The sequence below is a fragment of the Lacerta agilis genome, chromosome 5 (genome assembly GCF_009819535.1).
Source record: "Lacerta agilis isolate rLacAgi1 chromosome 5, rLacAgi1.pri, whole genome shotgun sequence".
NCBI classification, from domain to species: domain Eukaryota; kingdom Metazoa; phylum Chordata; class Lepidosauria; order Squamata; family Lacertidae; genus Lacerta; species Lacerta agilis.
Window position 1 is genome coordinate 34,173,922 of NC_046316.1, and position 18,923 is coordinate 34,192,844.

The 18,923-nt window shown below is 48.4% G+C and overlaps 1 protein-coding gene across 1 annotated transcript; it reads right to left on the reverse strand.

The window, feature by feature from the left end:
• Nucleotides 1-3,062: 3,062 nt before the first annotated feature.
• Nucleotides 3,063-18,920, reverse strand: LOC117046840 (cytochrome P450 26C1). The gene is made up of 7 exons (XM_033149280.1): nt 18,821-18,920; nt 13,469-13,741; nt 12,493-12,717; nt 11,524-11,799; nt 8,945-9,100; nt 6,001-6,564; nt 3,063-4,152 (listed from the first exon to the last, which is right to left on the reverse strand). The coding sequence occupies exons 2-7, from the start codon at nt 13,703-13,705 to the stop codon at nt 3,754-3,756; spliced, it is 1,857 nt and encodes a 618-aa protein (XP_033005171.1). The 5' UTR covers nt 13,706-13,741; nt 18,821-18,920; the 3' UTR covers nt 3,063-3,753.
• Between the last annotated feature and the right edge of the window lie 3 nt (nt 18,921-18,923).

Sequence of the window (18,923 nt, forward strand, 5' to 3'; positions counted from 1 at the left end):
TTCCCATGTAAGGGTGTCTAAGATTGCAACCTGGGGGCTTGTATCATAGGACACTAATAGGCATGCTGTTCTGTATTTTCAAGACAAAATAGAAAATTCTTTCCAGTAGCACCTTAGAGACCAACTGAGTTTGTTCTTGGTATGAGCTTTCGTGTGCATGCACACTTCTTCAGATACCCTTCAGAAGTGTGCATGCACACAAAAGCTCATACCAAGAACAAACTTAGTTGGTCTCTAAGGTGCTACTGGAAAGAATTTTCTATTTTGTTTCGACTATGGCAGACCAACACGGCTACCCACCTGTAACTGTATTTTCAAGGTTGTATTGCTGAGCTACCAGGATCTCTGATATATGCAGTAGATGGTGTCTTCATAAGGAGGAAAGCCTCCAGCTTAGTTTTGCAACTTTAACAGAGAAAGTGTAGGTGGATGGGCCAGGATGTTCAGGGGAAAAAAGTTCAATATTTTAAAAGCTGCATTTCCTCATATTTCACATAAGGGAGAATGTGCCCTTCTGCTGTTAACACAGACTGTCCTGTGAACACCTGAACTAATTTCAATAGTTGTCAGAATAATGTAAAATTTTGTTTTCTGTTGAGAATAAATCGCTCCAATGGTCTTTAGAAGACCAGCCTTTGTCATTGCTGCAATGATAGATGGGCTTTCTTGAGAATTAAGGCTGCTATCCAGCCCCAACTAACCTGTGCATAAGACCCATTTAATTCAATGGGACTTACTTCTGAGAACACATGGTTAGAATTGCAATGTGAATCAGCCAAACTTTCCTTCTCGTAGTACTTTTGACTCAAATTAAAATCCTCTTGCTTTGTCAGTATACAACAAGGACCATTTTTTTGTGAATGTCAGCCACTGTTAACAGAGATTATTTCTCAGGTCTTCCCTGAGAAGGGAATACATCTGGTTGACGACTCTGAGAACAGGAAGCTGGACCAGATGAGCCATTGGCCTGTTTCAGTGGGCTCTTCTTGTGTTCTTGTGTTTCCTAAGGCATGATTTTGGCAAGGTTAATGGCTGTTCTGGCTCAAAAACCAGATGAAGTTCTTATTGGAATGTTCCAAGGCAAGTCCAGCTCTCAACTACTCAGTGTGTTGTGACAAACATTTTTAATAAACAAAACTGGACAGGACATCTTTCTGACATGGTTCGTTCCGGAAAGATCTTGTCCCTGGTGAAAACTTGTACAGAATTTCACCTGGGGGCTTATGTTCTCTACAACAGAGTTACCTCAAATGTTTATTGCTAGTCTGCAGCAGCATGGTGGTCACCACAGTACAATGTTGAACATACAACACCACTATACAACATCTGATGCATCTAGGCTACTTGAGATGTATACATCCTAAGGGAAGACAGAATTACAAGAACACATTTGAAGTGCTGCTTATAAGGAAGGCCTTGTTCTCAAGGAGGTGGCAAACATGTGCCTGGACTGCACTACTTCGGACTGCTGGCAGGGGGAGCCCACATGATTAAAAGTTCCTCAATTCAAAAAAATGTCATGTGCATAGAAAATTGACATATCAAAAACAAGCGTTCTAGGCTAGCCTTCTATCAGACATGCCAGTTTTTTGCTTTGCTTTGTTTTTGTATGGAATAGCATTTAATCAAGTAACCCCCACCTGAAACGTGAAGTGTGTACAGGTGTACAGCAAGAACAAAGCCCCTAACAAGACAGTACCATATTTCTTGCTGTCTACAAGTACAGCAGTACCTTGGTTTAAGAACAGCCCTGTATATGAACGATTTGGTTTACAAATTCCACAAAACCGGAACTAGTGTCCCGGTTTGCTTACTTTACCTCGGTCTAAGACCGGAATCTGAACGGTGGAAGGGCACCGGAGGCAAGAGGCCTCATTGTGGAAAGCACACCTTGGTTTAAGAATGGTTTCAGTTTAACAATGGGCTTCTGGAACTGATTAAGTTCGTAAACTGAGGTACCACTGTAATAGGAATGCCCATTGCAGCCTTGCACATCGCAGATTCTTATCGCCTGCATGTTTCCTTAAAAAACAACAACAACAACAACACTTCCTTCTGAGTTTTTAATTCACGGCCAGCAGCCTGGTTTTCTTCTTCTCAAGTTATCCTAAATGCCACAATCCATGGGCCACTAGAGATGGCAATTCCTAGGAGTAGCTTTAAGCAGATATCCATTGGAAACGGAAGATGCTATTGCAATATTGTAAGCTACCAAGACATTTTGTCCAACCCATGTCACTAAAGCAGCAACCTACACACTTGGATATTTGCATGGGAGCTTGTCCGCAGGTTGAAATTTAGACAGATTAACCACATATACCTCTTCACTTCTACAATTCCACTATCCACTCCTCCTTGGTTCACACCAGCAACATAACCCACTCACATTTTTTCCCATTTCTATGAAGTGCTTTCATAATCAGCTAGAGGGGGGCACTAAAAGCACTCTTGAGCCAAAAGATTTCCAGAGGACTTCAGAGACACGACTCAGGAATAAGAGATTTTATACAATACACAGCATTGGCCTATAATGAACAGGGGTACAGAATTAAAGGTATGTACTCATAAGCCATGATCCACAAACCAGTTGGTTTGTGAGTTGGAACTAATTTAAACCCAACCACTGCTATTTCAACTGGGTTTTTTGGGGGGGATGACAGAGTGCCATCATCGTGGGAACTGTACCCTGTTGGCAGTTTGGTGTGAGCTTCTAGAGAGCATCTTGAGCAGACCAATGACCAAGTGAAGCTTGATTAAGTGCATGATCATTGTCTAATGACTTGAATTTGCCAAGGAGCCATCACAGGTCAGAAGGCCAGAAAACAGGATCTATATATCACCTCAATGTTTTCAATGGAGTTGGCTCATACATTCAGCGATGAAGTATGAAGAAATAAGAAATCGAATAACATGTATGCAAACCATACCTAAGAAATCCTCCCCATATTTCTCCTAATAGCCTAGCATCCTAAATCCATAACAAGTCTGCATTTCTAAATGATGTGAAATTAAGACCAGCCAATAGCAATGCAGTCCGGCAGATGAATCAGGCTGCAATCCCAGTAGACCTGTATATGTATCCACATACCATCTTCTCCTTCACCTGCCCTCTGATAGGCACTACCACCACCACTCATCTGACAGTTGCCATGCCTGCCTTGCGATATACTTACAGCATATCTATTTGTCAGGCAAGTGGTTGATTGACTTTCCTTCCCATCAGGAACAGACCTACCACTACATTGTGATAACAGAGGAGCGATCTTGTCCTAAGCTGCGAGCAGCTCTGAGGAATCATTTCCAGGAGCAGGTTAGGTCTACCACCAATGCAGAACACTCTCAGGTAACAAACCCTCTACTTGACCTACACAAGACCTACTTGACCTACACATCCTTTGCTTCTCCTAATAGACAACTGACAACAATGTTTCCTAGGATTCCTTCTGAGACATCTAACTTTGGACCGTGATTTCTCTAACCAGATCCCAAAGTGGCATCACACACACACACAAACAAACAAACAAAAAGTGCAACTAAGAAAGATGCATGTCTCTGAATGGATGCTAATAGGAAACTCGCAGCCCATTAAGGACCACAGGCAGGGACTTCATCCTTTCCCCTCCCACAACCAACATACAGGGAATGGGCTTGCACCAGCTGAAAAAAACCTACACTGGGAGAGGACGGATGTTTTGTCCTGGAAACATGTTCTGCCACGATCCTCAGCTGGAATGCGTGTGAAGTTTACGGTTCTCAAGTCTCTGTCTTGCTGGTTCCGCTGCTTTCTCTTCCCTGCTTCAGAGGATGGAAATAGAGCTGCAGGCCATCCACCGGGTGCACAATAGGCACGGTTTGCATCTTAGGGAAGTGTGCTGTGGCCAGCTCCCAGCGGGCTGTGCTGACCAGTTCAATAGCAAGCAACTTGAGGACCATCTGGGCCAGTTCTTTGCCTATGCAATTTCGGACTCCCCCACCAAAGGGGATATAGTGAAAGCGGGCGGGGCCAGCTCCTTTGTGGTCTTCCCGTTCCTCCTGTGGCACCCAAAACCGCTCCGGGTCAAACATGTCTGGTGGACTCTGATAGATGCTGGCGGTCTCGTGCGTGTCCCGAATACTGTACATCACGCTCCAGCCCTTGGGAATCTGGCAGCCCTGCAGGAGGGAAGACAACAAAATCAGCACCAGAGACAGCAATCTGCAGAGGGCAGCCTGCAAAGGGAAGGAGAAAGGAAGTGGCTTCTAGACTAGAGCATCCACAAGGACAGGCCCCCATCTTTGAGGAAGCCTCACAAATTCAACTCACCCGTACCATTACCCTTGAGCAGAAGCTCAAGCCTATTAAGATGTTAAGAGACCTATAATGGGCGGTGCACAAATACCATGGTTTCAGTGATGTGTGAATCACAACTGCAGGGAACGTACACTGAAGTATTCAAAATCCCGTTTAACAGTCGAATAGAAATGGGTATGCAACAAGTATTTGACAGAAAACCTGTTATTTCCCCCCCCCTCCAAATCACCTCTATCTTTGATGAAGGGTGTGGGTCTTGCAACACCTTGAGAGCATGCTAATCCGAACAGTGTAAGAGCCAGGCAAGAATGAATCTAGCTGACACAGCACCTAAGGACTGCTCTGCAGCAATGCTTACAATATTTGGCACATAATTTAATTCTTATGCAGTGTGACAGCTCCCATTATCGGTGAGGCATAACTAAAAAGTGATTTGAGGCAGCAGGGCTGGGGAAGACCTCTGCCTGAAGCCCAACTAGATAGGTCAACAGCCTATGTCAATATTCAAGGGGTGTACAACTCTCGGATGCACATTACCACACTTTCTCACCTACCTGCACATATGCAGGCAGCCAAAGGCAATTTAACAAGCATGTTGTGCTATTTGTTGCTTTGAGGTTTTGTGACAATCAAGTCGTATGTACATTTTGCTAAATAAATACATACTGGACAGCACCTTCTATTTGATGCTATAACAACATGATGAGGCTTGATCCAGAGCCCACACTTTTCTGGGAGTTTATTTAAATATATAAATGAGACTAGTACTCCATGTCCTGCACAAGAGGTCATTGATTTGGCATGAATGTTTTTGTTGTGTTTTTTTTTTTGTAAAGGGAGCAATTTCCTCTTTCATGCCTGCAATCAATTTTACTTTAAATGGTATTTGAGCTGATGAAAAGAGCAGTTTGGTAGTTCTGTGAGCCACAGCTTGAGGCAGAATCGCCTAGAAAATTATAACTATGAGGAGTTTGTTGCAGCCACGGAGAGTTAGGTCCCTGTTAACGCTGATGTTAAATCCAGTACTTTGTGGGAAACACAGTTGCAGCAATCTTTCATCTTATGAATTGTTAAACATTCTCCAAGCACAGCTTCCTTCGTCAACCACTCCTCTCCCCAATAGATACTCCAATTGCAATACTTGTAATGGCAGCAATCCTGCTCATTAGTCTAATGAACATCCAAGGTTGCCATATTCATTTTGGAGACCTGAACAATTGCACCCTACCAATCCCCAGCTGTCTATCTCTTAAAGCACTTGTCTCAGTAATCAGTTCTATGGTTTATCCACTGAAACTTGATGGGACCTTCTTCACAACTCCTTTCATTCTCAAAAGCCATCCCAGTTAGCTGGGGTCTCTTGTTCATTGTATCTTTCCCATGCTTCCCTGCTCCCCCCCCCTAATTCCAGTTTCTGCACTCTATCAAACATACTTTCTCACAACAAACCCCCGGGGCCATTAGGTTTCTAAATTGTGAACCCCAAGTGCCCCTGTTGTTTCTTGCAACATCTTCTGTCCCAAAGTAGGATAAACACATAACATCACTGGGAAAGGAGGGTGTTTCCCATGGCTCCCATGGTCCCTATAAAGGTGGCTGCCATGGCCCCTATGAAGTGGTCAGACTAACCGTGTGAAACCCAACTCAGCCCAGCCCAAATTCCATGCACATCCACAAAAGCAACCCACGCAGCAAGCCACACAACTCACATCCAGTTCAAAGGTTTGTAAGGCTGTCCTATAGCCTCCGGACACTGGGGGCAGCAAACGCAGCACTTCCTTGATGACGCAATCCAAGTACCGCAGGCAGCTCATCTTCTCCAGAGTCAAGTAAGACTGACAATAGTGCTCATGTCTTTCCAGCTCGCCGAGGACTTGGCTTGCTTCTTCTTGTTTCGGTGCTGAGCAAGGGCAGTTTGGAGGCCCATGGACAGTTCCTTGGGCTGCTCTAGCAATGGGACCCAACTTAGGGGCTCTGTCTTCCCTCTTGGTCTCTCTGTCTAGTTCTCCTTCCGGCCTGGGTCGAAGAGGCAGATTGGAATCCCCGTCTTTGTTCTCTTTTCCATGAATGACCAGAGTCTCTGGGCAAGACTGATGGTTTGTCAAAGAATCTCCTGCAGCGAGGCAATGGCACTGCCCGGTGAGATCATGGGACACCAGCTCCTGCTGGATCTTTTTTATGACCAAGGGGTGTTTCAGCAACAGGAGGATCATGGAAGTAGTAGCACTGGCGGTGGTGAAGAAAGCAGCAAAGATCAATTCAATTGCAGACTCCTGCAAGATAAGCCATTGGGAGAGAGATTAAATACTCCTTTTTTTGGCATGACACCCACAAGCCGTTTATGACAGAGTCTACTTGTGCATCCAAGCCAGGCAGGAACACACATTGTGATTAGAATTCAAATTCAAGTGTAACATTGATAGAGCTTTCAAGGTGGGGGAAACCAGAAAACTTGCATCATTTTTTTGATTCCAACCTGGCCTGGAAAACAGGAGCATCCGTAAGAAATTGTTGAGGTGACAGTTTTGGTGCTTTGGTGACAGGTGTTTTGAGACTACAATTCCCATCATCCCTGACCACTGGTCCTGCTAGCTAGGGATCATGGGTAGGCCAAAAACATCTGGAGGGCCGAGTTTGAGGGAGCCTGGTTTAAACAATGATATACCCAAGTAGCAACAAATGTTGAAAAGTTTTTCTTTATGCTGAAAAGAACATATGAAAATTATGTGTGCTCCAATCAATCTCTTTTTATATTCACAGGAGAAGTGGGGAACTTGTGGCTCTCCAGATGTTGCTGGGTGACACCTATCACATGCATCCCCAACCTTCAGCCCTCCAGATGTTTTGGACTACAATTCCCATCATCCCTGACCACTGGTCCTGTTAGCTAGGGATCATGGGAGTTGCAGGCCAAAACATCTGGAGTGCCGCAGGTTGGGGGTGCCTGTCCTATCATCTCTGACCTTTGGACACACTGGCTGGGGAAGATGGGAGTCCAACAACATCTGGAAGCTGCAGGTTCCCCATCTCTGGTTTACAGAATAGACCAATTCACACACAATCCTAGCAAAGCCAATTTGCCAAAATAGCCATGCAGATGGGTAATCGTTGACACCAGTGAAGTCACCACCTATTACAGCGGAGTCAGCATGGCATCGCACATACTTCATTGTCTGGAAAGAGGCCTTTCTAGTTTAGACAGCTGCTTATGTCATATGGAATCCCATCAACCAGCTCATGTGGTTCTGTTTATCGTTTGGATCCTGGAAACACTTACTCTGACCATTCCAATCGATTTCAATTGTCACAAGAATGACTTAAAATAAAAATAAAAACAGCACAATCCCCAACTGTATCCTGTGCTTTAAAGATTACTCCTATTGATGTGGTTCCTGATGGGTGATCAGAGGCAAGTGATCAGAGTCACAGAAAGAAGCCTCACTTCTTTGAAACTGATTTCTTACCTCTTCCCCTAAAGTGTGTTTGGGACTGTACTGAATCGGCCCTATTTTCAAACAAAAATAGCTTCTGCTCAAGGCTGCATATTATAATAATTCAATTCAATATGGATATGTGGAGAAAGAGATCTGGTGTAGAGCAATCAAATAAACTCCACTTCAAACCATTTGCTGCAAAAATCTGCACACCCAGTCTTGTAGGGCTGCCATGCCTCCTGATTTCCCAGGACATGTCCTGGATTTTGCCTCCGAAAATTGCATCCTGGATTATTTTTTGGAAATCGGTCAAATGTCCTGGAAAACTGGCAATGGGGGTTAAATTGTTCCAAAAAATGCCTTCAAAAAAGCTTAGGCTGTCCTGGTTTTTACTTTTTGAAATATGGTGACCCTAAGCCCTGGATTCTATTCAGGATAAGTGCAGGAGGCCGTATCAGATCTCCAGACACCAGATTCAGCACTCAAAATATTCCCTTCCTTAGCTGAAATTAGGAAAGTTCTCCTTCTGTCAGTCCCACCCAGTGAAACCCATCTGTCCCTGTGGCAAGTGGGAGAGGACTGCAGTCACCACAATGAGTTCTGGGTGCAGTATTGACATTCATCGGTTTGAGATAACAGGATGCTGTCACAGTGCTAGAGCTAAGCAACTCATTTCTCCCTCACAAAGCATCCTGGAGGATGTACCGGTAATTTGTCAAGGGTGCTAGGAATTGCAGTTTTGTGAAAGGTTAAAAACCACAGTTCCCAGGATTCTTTGTGTGTACTGCCAAGACACCACTTTGAATTTCCCAAAGGAAAAGCGTAATACAACCATAATAAACAAATGGGCATGATCCTGATCAATGCCTGGTTCAAAGTCAATGTGAGTTAACTGAACACCACAGAAAAGATGCAGAGCAAAGATCATGCCAGACAGAGTGGGAATAATTATTTCATTATATATGGTTATTATTTCCATAATATGGTTGGAACTCTAACTTGGAAAGAGAGTCTTATCAGCTGCTTGGAAGTCCTATGATAATGTCCTGCTTGTAGACTGTGTGGGGTGGACCTACAGAAATGACCTTTGCACACGATCAGAGGCACTTACACCTTTATTACTTCTTTACATGTCCCAGGTCATTTTGGAAAGGACCATGTTTGCTTGTATGAGCTAGGGGACAACTGTGGCCTCTCCAGGAGGCTTAAAGGGAGTTACCTTCAGCTCCTGCATGGTAAATTCTTTGCCATGCTCCTTGGCACTGTTGATAATGAAATCCAGAGCATCGCTGTGAGCCTCAGGATCCTTCTGCTTCAGTTTCTTGGAGATGGCTTTCTCCATGTACTCGTGTAGCAGATTCCTGGCCTTTATTCCCTGAAGGGTTCAGATAAAAAACAGCAATGGCTAAGGAGAAAGGCACAGATGCAGACACATACACACACAGGCCTAGCGCCTTTGGAGGCCGAAGAACTCAGAAGTGGCTTATTGCTTGGAACGTTCAGGCAATCTTTTACCGTACTTCTCCGGGTAGGAGCTCATTATAATTAGAAGCGGCGCTTAATATATCCTCTTCCTTCGCTGAAATGGGGAAAGTTCCTGTCAATCCCCGCCCAACGAAACCCATAATCAGTGCAGTGAGAAAGGAAATCCCGAGGATCGCAAAGCCTTCAGCCGCTGAGCTGCCAAATTTTGAAAAAGTGAACAATAAGAGGAAGCCGGGAACTCCAGCGGTGGGGGTGGAGGAATCCGAGATCCTGAAAGGCCATTGGTTGCTAAAGAAAAAGCCAAATAAATGGCACTACACCTGGCCCAAACTTGAGCTATCCTTGAGTGTGTTTATGTGAACAATCCCAAATTATACCAGGAAGGGAATCGTTTAAAGCCTTAAATTGTAAGGCGTTGCAGCCAGTGCAATGGGAGCACGGATGAGACAGTGTTTAAATGGATCGGGCGTGAACGACTTTCTGGAAACAAAAAAAAAGGAGAAAGGGGGAGATATTCGAGGAGATCTCAATGCCTTTTCCTCCGCCACCAAGGCAGCCACCGTGACCGTACAAAGGCACTCTGCATTGACGATGTCTTTACTCCGCAGGACGCAGCTTGTTCCTGCCTTTTGTGCAATGCGATCCTCTTAACTCCGAAGGAAAGAGTTCAAATGGGATTTACTTCCAACTCAAAGAATGCTGTTTTGGATTATTGCTTTACTTGTCGGGGGAACTCAATGGATTTCTACGAAACGCGCTGGTGGGTGTGTGGGTGTCTGATGAGAGAGCCTTAGGCTGCGATCCTGTGGACCTGGGAAATCAATAAATAAGGCCCAATGAGCAGTGAAACTTGGCGTAGGTCTACTCAGAAGTAAGTCCTGTTGAATTCAACGGGATCCTTAGTCTGCAGTCATAAATCTCTGTTTACCTGGGAGTAAGACCCAGTGAATTCAAAGAGACCAAGACGCATTGAATTCAAAGGGACCTAGTTTTAGAGGAGAGGTGGTCGGCACTGCGCGACCCGCGTCCAAGGGCACCGCCAAAATCCCTTCACAGCCAATAAAGGTCTTGAGCAGAAGTCACAGAAACTGCTCCGCTGCAAGGAACCGGGTGGCTTCGATCAGGCTTTGAATCTGGACCAGTAAAGAGCTCAGCCTGCCCAGTAGCCTGTCGCTCAGGTTAGAACTGGCACCTGTTCTTTATGGGCTCCGCTGGGTTCCGAATCGTTTGGGGGCTAAATGCAAGACACTGCTCAGGTCCAGGCAGCGCTCCCCCCTGACCTTTCCGATCTGGGGATGAGAACCAATTTGTGGTCCTGCCGCTTGTCAGGCAGAAAGAGCCTTTTTTGTGGTGGCCCCCTAAGCTGCGATCAGTGTTCCAGTACGATGCGACAGATGCCGGAGTTTGTTCCTTTTAAGATGGACATCCTGGGCAATTCAGACTTTTCAAACTGAATTTCGCACCGTTCATTCTATATTAGAGTCAATCTGCAGCTGAACATATCATGTTGCAACGCATGTGAATATTAAATCCATTTACAGTAAATGAAAACCTTCCTTTTCAAAGGCTTTAGAATAGGCAGGTAGTTATTGTTTTAATTGGGATTTTGTGCCTTTAGAGATTGATTGCTGTCTCATTTGTGCTATAAAACTTAATTGCGTCCTGCTTGGGGGGAAAGCGAGGGATTTAAAATAGCCTACACAAACAAAGGCGTTTCCCTGCGCTGCTCTCTGGCCACATGACCCGGAAGCTGTATGGTGGCTCCCTCGGCCAGTAACGCAAGATGAGCACCGCAACCCCAGAGTCGGACACGACTGGACCTAATGGTCAGGGGTCCCTTTACCTTTACACAAACAAATAAGCAAGAGGTGCAAGGTGCCTCTGAGCAGATGCAGAATACCTTTCCAGCAGAAAATTATTCCAGCTACTTGGTCTGAATCGAGGATGGGGCTCCCGAGAGCTCAAAGCCAGAGCCTCACCCCATCTCCGACCCCCCAAATAGGCCAGAAAGGGGTCTTTCACTCACTTTAATACTTGCTATTGAGGAAAGCCGCCTTGGGACACCCATAGTCTTGAAAGGCGGCCTACAAAGATGTGAAATACAGGTATAGTAATAAATAAGGTCTATCCTATGTAAAGGGTAGGGATACAGCCATAAACACACTTTAGACCAGGGGTTCTAGGATTCTGCGCTCATCAGTGGCATTAGCGGGACTTCAGAATGGATAGGAGATAAGTGATCATGGTCGGAGTTAGTCCTTTGGATGGCAATGATGAGGATGGGGACACACACACATGCACACGCAGCCCTACCTTCCGCAGCCCGCTGAAGGGGATGTTGAGCGGCAAGGAGAAGAGATTCTCCACCAGCTGCTCAAAGGCCCCAGCCAGCTCCTTGAACTGCTTCTCCTCCAGGCTTAGTCCCAGCAGGATCCGCGCGGCAATGCGGAAAGTCAAGGTCTTGGCGGAAGAATAGACGGCGACGGGACCCGGCTGCTGGCACCAGCCGCGCAACTCCCAGCGCACCACCTTCTGGATGCGGGGCAGGTAGCTCTCCAGGGCGGCGCGGCTGAAGACTCTGGCCAGGATCTGATGCAGCGAAAAGAGAAGGGAGAGAATCGCGTCGGGCGATTTAAGATTGGGGGGGGGGTCGCTACTAGGGGCATCGTGCCCCAAAGTCCCAGACCCATTTTTTCCCCTTCACCAGTTCCCCAGTTCTTTCCCCCATTCTGGTCTCTTGAATGGGCCAGTCGATACAAACACCAGAACCGCCGAGATTCTTCCCCGGACTATACCACTTTGCGCGTGTTTGAATGCTGAGCTATGGGGTGGGGAAACTTTCCTAAGCAGGGAGGCGTTGCCTGTGTTCAGTTATATGAGAAAGAGAGAGAAGGAATGCAACCCCAGCCACCAGCAGTGGACCTAAGTGGTATAGTCCTAGCAGCAACCAAGAGAATTGCGTAAGGCGCTGGTCCTAAACCTTTGCGTGGAGTGGCTACTGCAGTCTGCGACAGCCCCTAACACAAACTTTGACTGCCAGATTTTAGCTAAAGGGCTCCCCACCCTTAGATATTGTTGGATCGCATCTTTCATGGTTCCTCGTCATTGGCCATGCTGGTTGAAGCTGATGGCAGTGGGGGCCCAACAACACCTGTAAGGGGGAGATGAATGCTAGCGAGCTGCCTGCTCTTCCCCAGAGGGCGCCTATAGGTAGGACCCGCGCGGTTTCAGGCTCGGCGGCCAAGGTTTCCCTCCGCAGCGACGCGCGCCTCAGCCCCCTACCTTCCTGCGCTGGCGGTGCGCCTCGGCGCTGGCGTTGAGGAGGGTGTGCGAGCCCAGCAGGATCTGGGTGCTGAGCGGCCACTGGGCGCTCACCAGGCTGTGCTCTCCCAGCAGGATCTTGCGCACGTTGTCGGCGCCGCTCACGCGGATCACCGGCTTGCCCAGCAGGTGCGTCTTGAACACGGCACCGTATCTCTGTCGCCGGGAGCTGTGGAAGCTGGAACCCTGCACAGCCAGTCAGATAAAGAGAGGAATGCAGACCAAGGCCTGGACTCAAGCTTCGCAGACAGTTTGTCTCTAAGCATGTGAAGAGCGCTTTCCCCACTGGGCTGAGTCCTCGCAGCAGCTGCTTCTTTGTGTCAAACATATCCCGGTCCCAGAGAAAGAGCACCATCGGCCCGAGATCGCTTCCGAGTGGATTCAGAGCGCCTTTTCAAAGGGGGAATCGGTTTATTATGATTCCCAAACTTCAATCCTGGGACATGTGAAGAGTGTCTCTGAGCCTCACAAAAGTGCTTTCCTCTCTATATTGAGGAACACCTCTGGAAGTGATACAGCCTTAGGCGCAACTGCTTGAGAATAAATCCCACTGAACTGACAGCAGAGCAAACACGTCATAAAATCATACAATTGTAGAGTTGGAAGGGACCACAAAGGCCATGTAGTCAGATTCCCTGCAATGTAGGAACCCACGACCCTGAGATTATGAGTCTCATGCTTGCTCTGCCGACAGAGCTATCCCTGATTTGCCCAGTCCCCAGCCCCTCCAGCTCGAGGACTTTTGTTTTCCCATCCTGAAAAATGGGCGACTAGCGGTAGGACCTTCCTTTGAACGGGACACCCTCGCTAGAACTCTTTTTCAGCGCCCTGACCATGTGCAGAGTGCCTCTGGGCTGAGCCCCCGCCCTCGGCCCAGGCGGCTCGTCCTTCACCTCCACCTCCACCCTGCCCTGCCTGCCGTCGCCCCGATGCTCACCTGGACCAGCCAATGCAGCGTCTCGCCGAAGAAGGGCCAACCCATGGAGCCCTTGGGCAGTGGCAGGGTGCTGGCGCGGTCTCGGCTCAAGCTCCAGCGCAGCGCCCACAGGTGCCGCGCCAGCACCAGCAGGAAGGCCACCGCCAGGCAGGTGGCCAGCGCAGCCTCCAGCCAGGAGAGCGCATCCTCAGAGGTTGCAACCTGCGGCAGCATCTTCGCGCTCGGGCTGGGCAGCATCGCTCGGCGGAATTCACTGGCCGACTGTGGCTTCAGCTGGAGAGGGAGAGAGAAAGGGGATATTGGAAAGGGAAAATCGCAGTCAACTCTCTGCTAACAGATACCAGGGCATCCTACTCCGGATTAGGATTCCCATAGAGGTGGGCTCAATTCACCATACAGGAAGCAAAGAAGCCAACGCATCCCCAAAATGCCACTTTATATTCAAATATGTTTTTCCTCGCCTCCCGTCCATTAAAGTCCCTAAAGGAAGCGTGCGCAAAGCTTGCGACCCAAAGCGGGTGCGCCCGCGCGAAACCTGATATTCAAACCGGGAGGGAGGTGTCAAGGAGACCTCCAAGTAGCGCGGATCTCCTGGTGTGTGTGTATCCCCACCCCACCCCACAAAACATAAAAGGAAGCCCAACAGCGCAGCCACATTGCTCTCACCTCGGTGGGGGGTCTCTTCCCGTTTCCACTGCGCGTCTGAAAGAATCGCAACCTAATTTGAAAGGATCGGGGAAACTACAGCGCACCGTCGTTTCCTTTTGCGGTCAGGGAGCGAGAGGGGGCCATTCTGCTCAGAACCGGCGTGCCTGGGATCGGGATCCAAGCCCATCGGACCCAATTGCAAGTGCCACGAGCCCCATTCTCGACGGTCAGCCCCTCGGCATCCAAAGAGGATTTGACCGCCCAGGCTGTTCGCGCGTGGAGTAAGGACTCTGGAGAGGCTTCTTCTTCATCCCCCTCCGCGTTTCCCCTTCTCTGCCGAGCTGTCAAAAACCGCCTGCGCTCGGGCGCTCCTTCCCTCACCCTTTGGGAGCAACCTTTGCGCACACCCCTTTAAACTATTCTGTGCCTTGCACAGATTTATATAGATATTGGCCAGTCACCTTCGCTGGGGGGTGCGCCTGCTGACGTCTCCGTTGCATATTTAAAACGGGGGGCCGAAAGCGCTGCGATTGGCGCCTGAGAGGGTCCTCGATGAAAGGGGGGAGGAGGAAAGCGCTGATGGGACGGACCTCTCCTGTCTCGGGAGGGGGAGACTCGCCTCGCAGGTAACCCAACAGCAGCCCACCGGGAACCTCTCCGCCTCGCCTGGATTTGGAAAACCAGGCGTCTCATTGGAAGCAGAAGGCGCTGCTTGGACTGGCTCAGGGAGCGATGCAGGTCTTTATGGCAGGAGAGCTGAGACGTGGGAATAAGCCCCCCACCCCTACTGAGAACGGTTAAGGCAATCCTGGCCAGGTCTACTCATAAATGAGTCGGGGCCCCCGCCCTTGAATTCAGTGGGGCTTACTCCCAGGTAAGCGGGCTTAGGGTCGCCACACGTCAGCTCTGTAATACTGAAAACAAAATCGAAAATTCTTTCTAGTAGCACCTTAGAGACCAACTGAGTTTGTTCCTGGTATGAGCTTTCGTGTGCATGCATAATACTGATTGAGAGCAGGGGTGCGCAGAAAGCCCTGTGGGTAATAAGACTTCTTGGTAACAACAAAGCAGTTAATTCACCTCAGCCAGCCCTTTCTAAATCAGGGAATCTATCTTATACCAAACCAGACCACTGGTATATCTAGGTCATTATTGTCTACACTGACAGGCAGACGCTCTCCAGAATGCCAGGGAGGAGTCCCCTCCCAGGTCTACCCGGATTGAACCCGCTACCTGTAAAAGGATGCTCTATCACGAAGCTACAAAGGTTGTTACCTGGTGGGAGGAATTTATTTGCACTTTCAGAGGCAGTAGATCCCAAGGTGCTGTGGGGGGTTGCCTCTAGCTTCCTGGCTCCGGTTGGTGCATCTCCGGGTTTAAAAACCCTAAGCAGATCCCACCAGCCTGAAGTCTGTCAACATCTGGTTTACAGAAGATCAGGCAGGAACACTCAGCTCGACGCTCACTAGGTGGTCTTGGGCCAATCATTCTCTCCCTAAGCTACATTGCAGGGTTGTTCGGAGGATTAAATGAGAGGAGGTTGGGGGTGGGAGTGCCTCTATAGATCACCCTCAGCTACTTGGAGGACAAGGGCGATGTACATGGAATAAACCAGCTGGGTTTCTTCTGCCGCCCCAAAGAGGATGCTTAGGTGTTTTGTGGATTGGAAGCCGCAGGCGGCAAGCCACGCGTCTTTCCCCGTCCCTCCCTGAAATAACCCCTCTGGGCCTACTTTGGTGGGGTGTAAAAGTTCCCTCCGCGTGGGCAACGGCAAAGCAGGGCTACTTCAGTCCGACGGAGTTGGGTCCTGTCATTCCAGGAGAGGCGGGACTGCCATTTCAAGCAATATTAAAGAGAGAGGCGAAGACGGAGATGAAAGCCTTTGCTTGCTAACTCTCAAATATACCCCTCTCCACTCTCTCACTATATATAAGGGTCTGGTGACTTCTGTTTCAGTGTATCTGAAGAAGTGTGCATGCACACGAAAGCTCATACCAAGAACAAACTTAGTTGGTCTCTAAGGTGCTACTGGAAGAAAAAAAAAAAATTTTATTTTGTTTTGACTAACACGGCTACCTGTAACTATCCCAAATATCACCCACAGGTAGCAATGGGGCGAGGCGCCCATGAGCTGACCTTCAATCTGTGCTGCTTCTTTTCTCACTTCAGTATGCGGATTGTAGCCGGTCGATTCCAGCCCCATCTCCATTTACGCAGGCCGGACTTCCAGCTACCTTAGCTTGGAGGTAGTAAGTAGGGTTAGTCCCGGGGAAGGCTTAGTAACTACACAACCCGCCCCAATCCACACAGCTTTCGACCGGGGACGTTTCTTCTACCAACTCTGCACCGCTAATACAACGAATGCTAGTGACTCTTATTAGCAAATATTAGTAATATGCACCCATGAAATTCGCAAAGGTTCTCTAATCGCTGCGCGGAGAATGCCTGTGGTTTGCGCCGCATTTGCAGCCAAGTTCTGGGTGGGATGACGCCGAAGCGAGGCATCTCTTTTGGAGAGATTCGCTTCGAAGGCAGCAATTGCTCAGCAAATTTATCTCGGGTGCAGCCGGCAAAATTCCTTCAAGGAACCGGCAAAAGCAGGGGAACAGCTCTCCTGGAGAGATTAGCGAAGTAAATGCGGCCGCGTTCTGAAGTCACCTTCCAGCTAACTTGCGTCTGCTTTATTGAACATAAAATTAGGAAATAACACGACACACATGCTCTTGCGTGGGCGAAGGTCTTAGGTTGCATTTGTGGCAACAGTAGCGGTAAGGGAATTGAACGCTGATAAGCAGGCCCAAAGGGGTGGGGGGGGGGGTGGGCGGGGGTCATATGGGCCACTTGGCCCGGGCCTCCGATTCCAAAGGGGGCCTCGGTCAGCATATTCACCATCGCTCACCATTATTTAAATGTAAATACTTAAAATAATCATTTTCCCTATGTATTTTTAAAAAGCACTATTGTATATCTATATCTTCCATTTTGTCTTTATATGCAGATACGGTTCAAGCCTAGAAATAAAATTATTTGTCAGCATAACTTTTGTGAAAATTATTTATATACTTGCTTATTTATAAGACTTCGGAGATCCCCAGGTTAAAAAAGGGGGGGGGCACATTATCTACCTGGCCCGGACCTCTGCCTGGCTCTGCAAGGGCCTGCTGATAAGTTCAGTAAGCAAGCAGCTTGGTGACTCCCCCCCCCCCATTGTATCTCGCCTTTACTGCATATTGTAGAGGTTTATTGCACTTGCTTTTGTATTATTATTATTATTAGTCCTTCAACGAAAAAACCACAAAGACATGGCCTGCGGAAAGAAGACCCGAAGGCCACAAGCGACGAGCGAAAGGCCATCTTAGACGGTGACAAGAACCTCAGGCGGAAAGACCTGAACGACTAGTTTTGAACCCTAAGGCACGGTCAGTTTCTCTTTTCCTGTTCAGTCCAAGCGGGACCAGAAACATGCGGGTCCATTCCGCACACCCCATCCTCTCTCCCAATAGCCCAGTTCCGCACTCACTGAACTTGCTTAGTCCTGTCCTCTGCGTCCCCAGATTTTTGCACTTATTTATTTAGAATACTTATACCCCGGCTTTGTCCCGCTAAGGGGCTCTATCTCAAATCACCTTCCTAGCCCCAGTGGTGCCCTTTTGACTACATAAAAATGCCTAACGGGTGACATTAGCGGGAAAAGCTACAGGATTTTCTCAATACTAGTCCTTTAAAAAAAAAAAAAAGGCGTATTTTCTACTTCCCAGATAGGGCTGCCCCTTAGAGATCCAGATCACAGAAGCATCAGTCCTTTGTGCTGGAGCGTGGGGGGGGGGGGCTGAAGTGAAGTGAAGCTACACCACTTTCCCACCGAGACGCGTAAGTGCGTGGTGCCTCTTTCCCCGCTGCAGCGCCTGCCAGCCCCATGGATGCGTAAAGCCCGGGTCTCTGCCTTCATTCAAAGTTCTTGAAGGATGTCAAGATCATAAGACACCTTTCCCTGTTTCACTTAATGTCAAGGGGGACTCTCTGGCTCTCCATCCATCTATCCTACACCCCGCCCCGCCCTTCCAGGGCCAGTTTCCCTGCTGCATTTGTCAAGAACGGGGAAATGATTCCAGGTGCCCGGCTTGGCGCAAAGCAAGCGCGCGGGGCGCTCATCACGTCTCCCAAGACTGTGAAGGCCAAATACCCGTCGATTTGAGCTGCTCTATTGACTCGAGTCTTTGCAAAGCCAAGATTGTTACAGGCGCGTCCTTAGCATATAAGAGCAATTAGGGACCTGGTCGAAAGCCTGTTCTCACATTGGCCAACCAGATGCCTGTGGGAAATCAGTAAGCAGTATTCGAGCACAAGAACCCTCTCCCCTCCTAAGGTTTCCAGCAAATGGTATTCAGAAGCATTGCTGCCTCCAACTGTGGATGCAGAGCGCAGCCATCATGGCTTAGTAGCCACCGGCAACTTAGAATTTGTCTAGTCCTCTTTTAAAGCCATAGAGGTCACCGCTGCCTCCTGTGGAAGCGAGTTCCATAGCTCATCCTTGCGCAGCGTGAAGAGGCACTTTCTTTTATCTGCCCTGAATAGCTTCGTTGCCCATTTGACCCTCTCATTCCCAATTCCGCCCCCAAATTGCTGGAACTTCAGCAGCAAACTACTGGCCCACTTTTTCGCCAGATCTGCAGACCTCCCTCGCTAAGATGCAAAAGAACTTACCCGGCTGCCTCATGAGGAAAGGTGGGCTGCAGAGGCCTTGTCGCAGGGCAGATCAAACCCTCCGAGGATGAGGCCAGGCTGGCCCCGTCCATGCCCTTTGGGG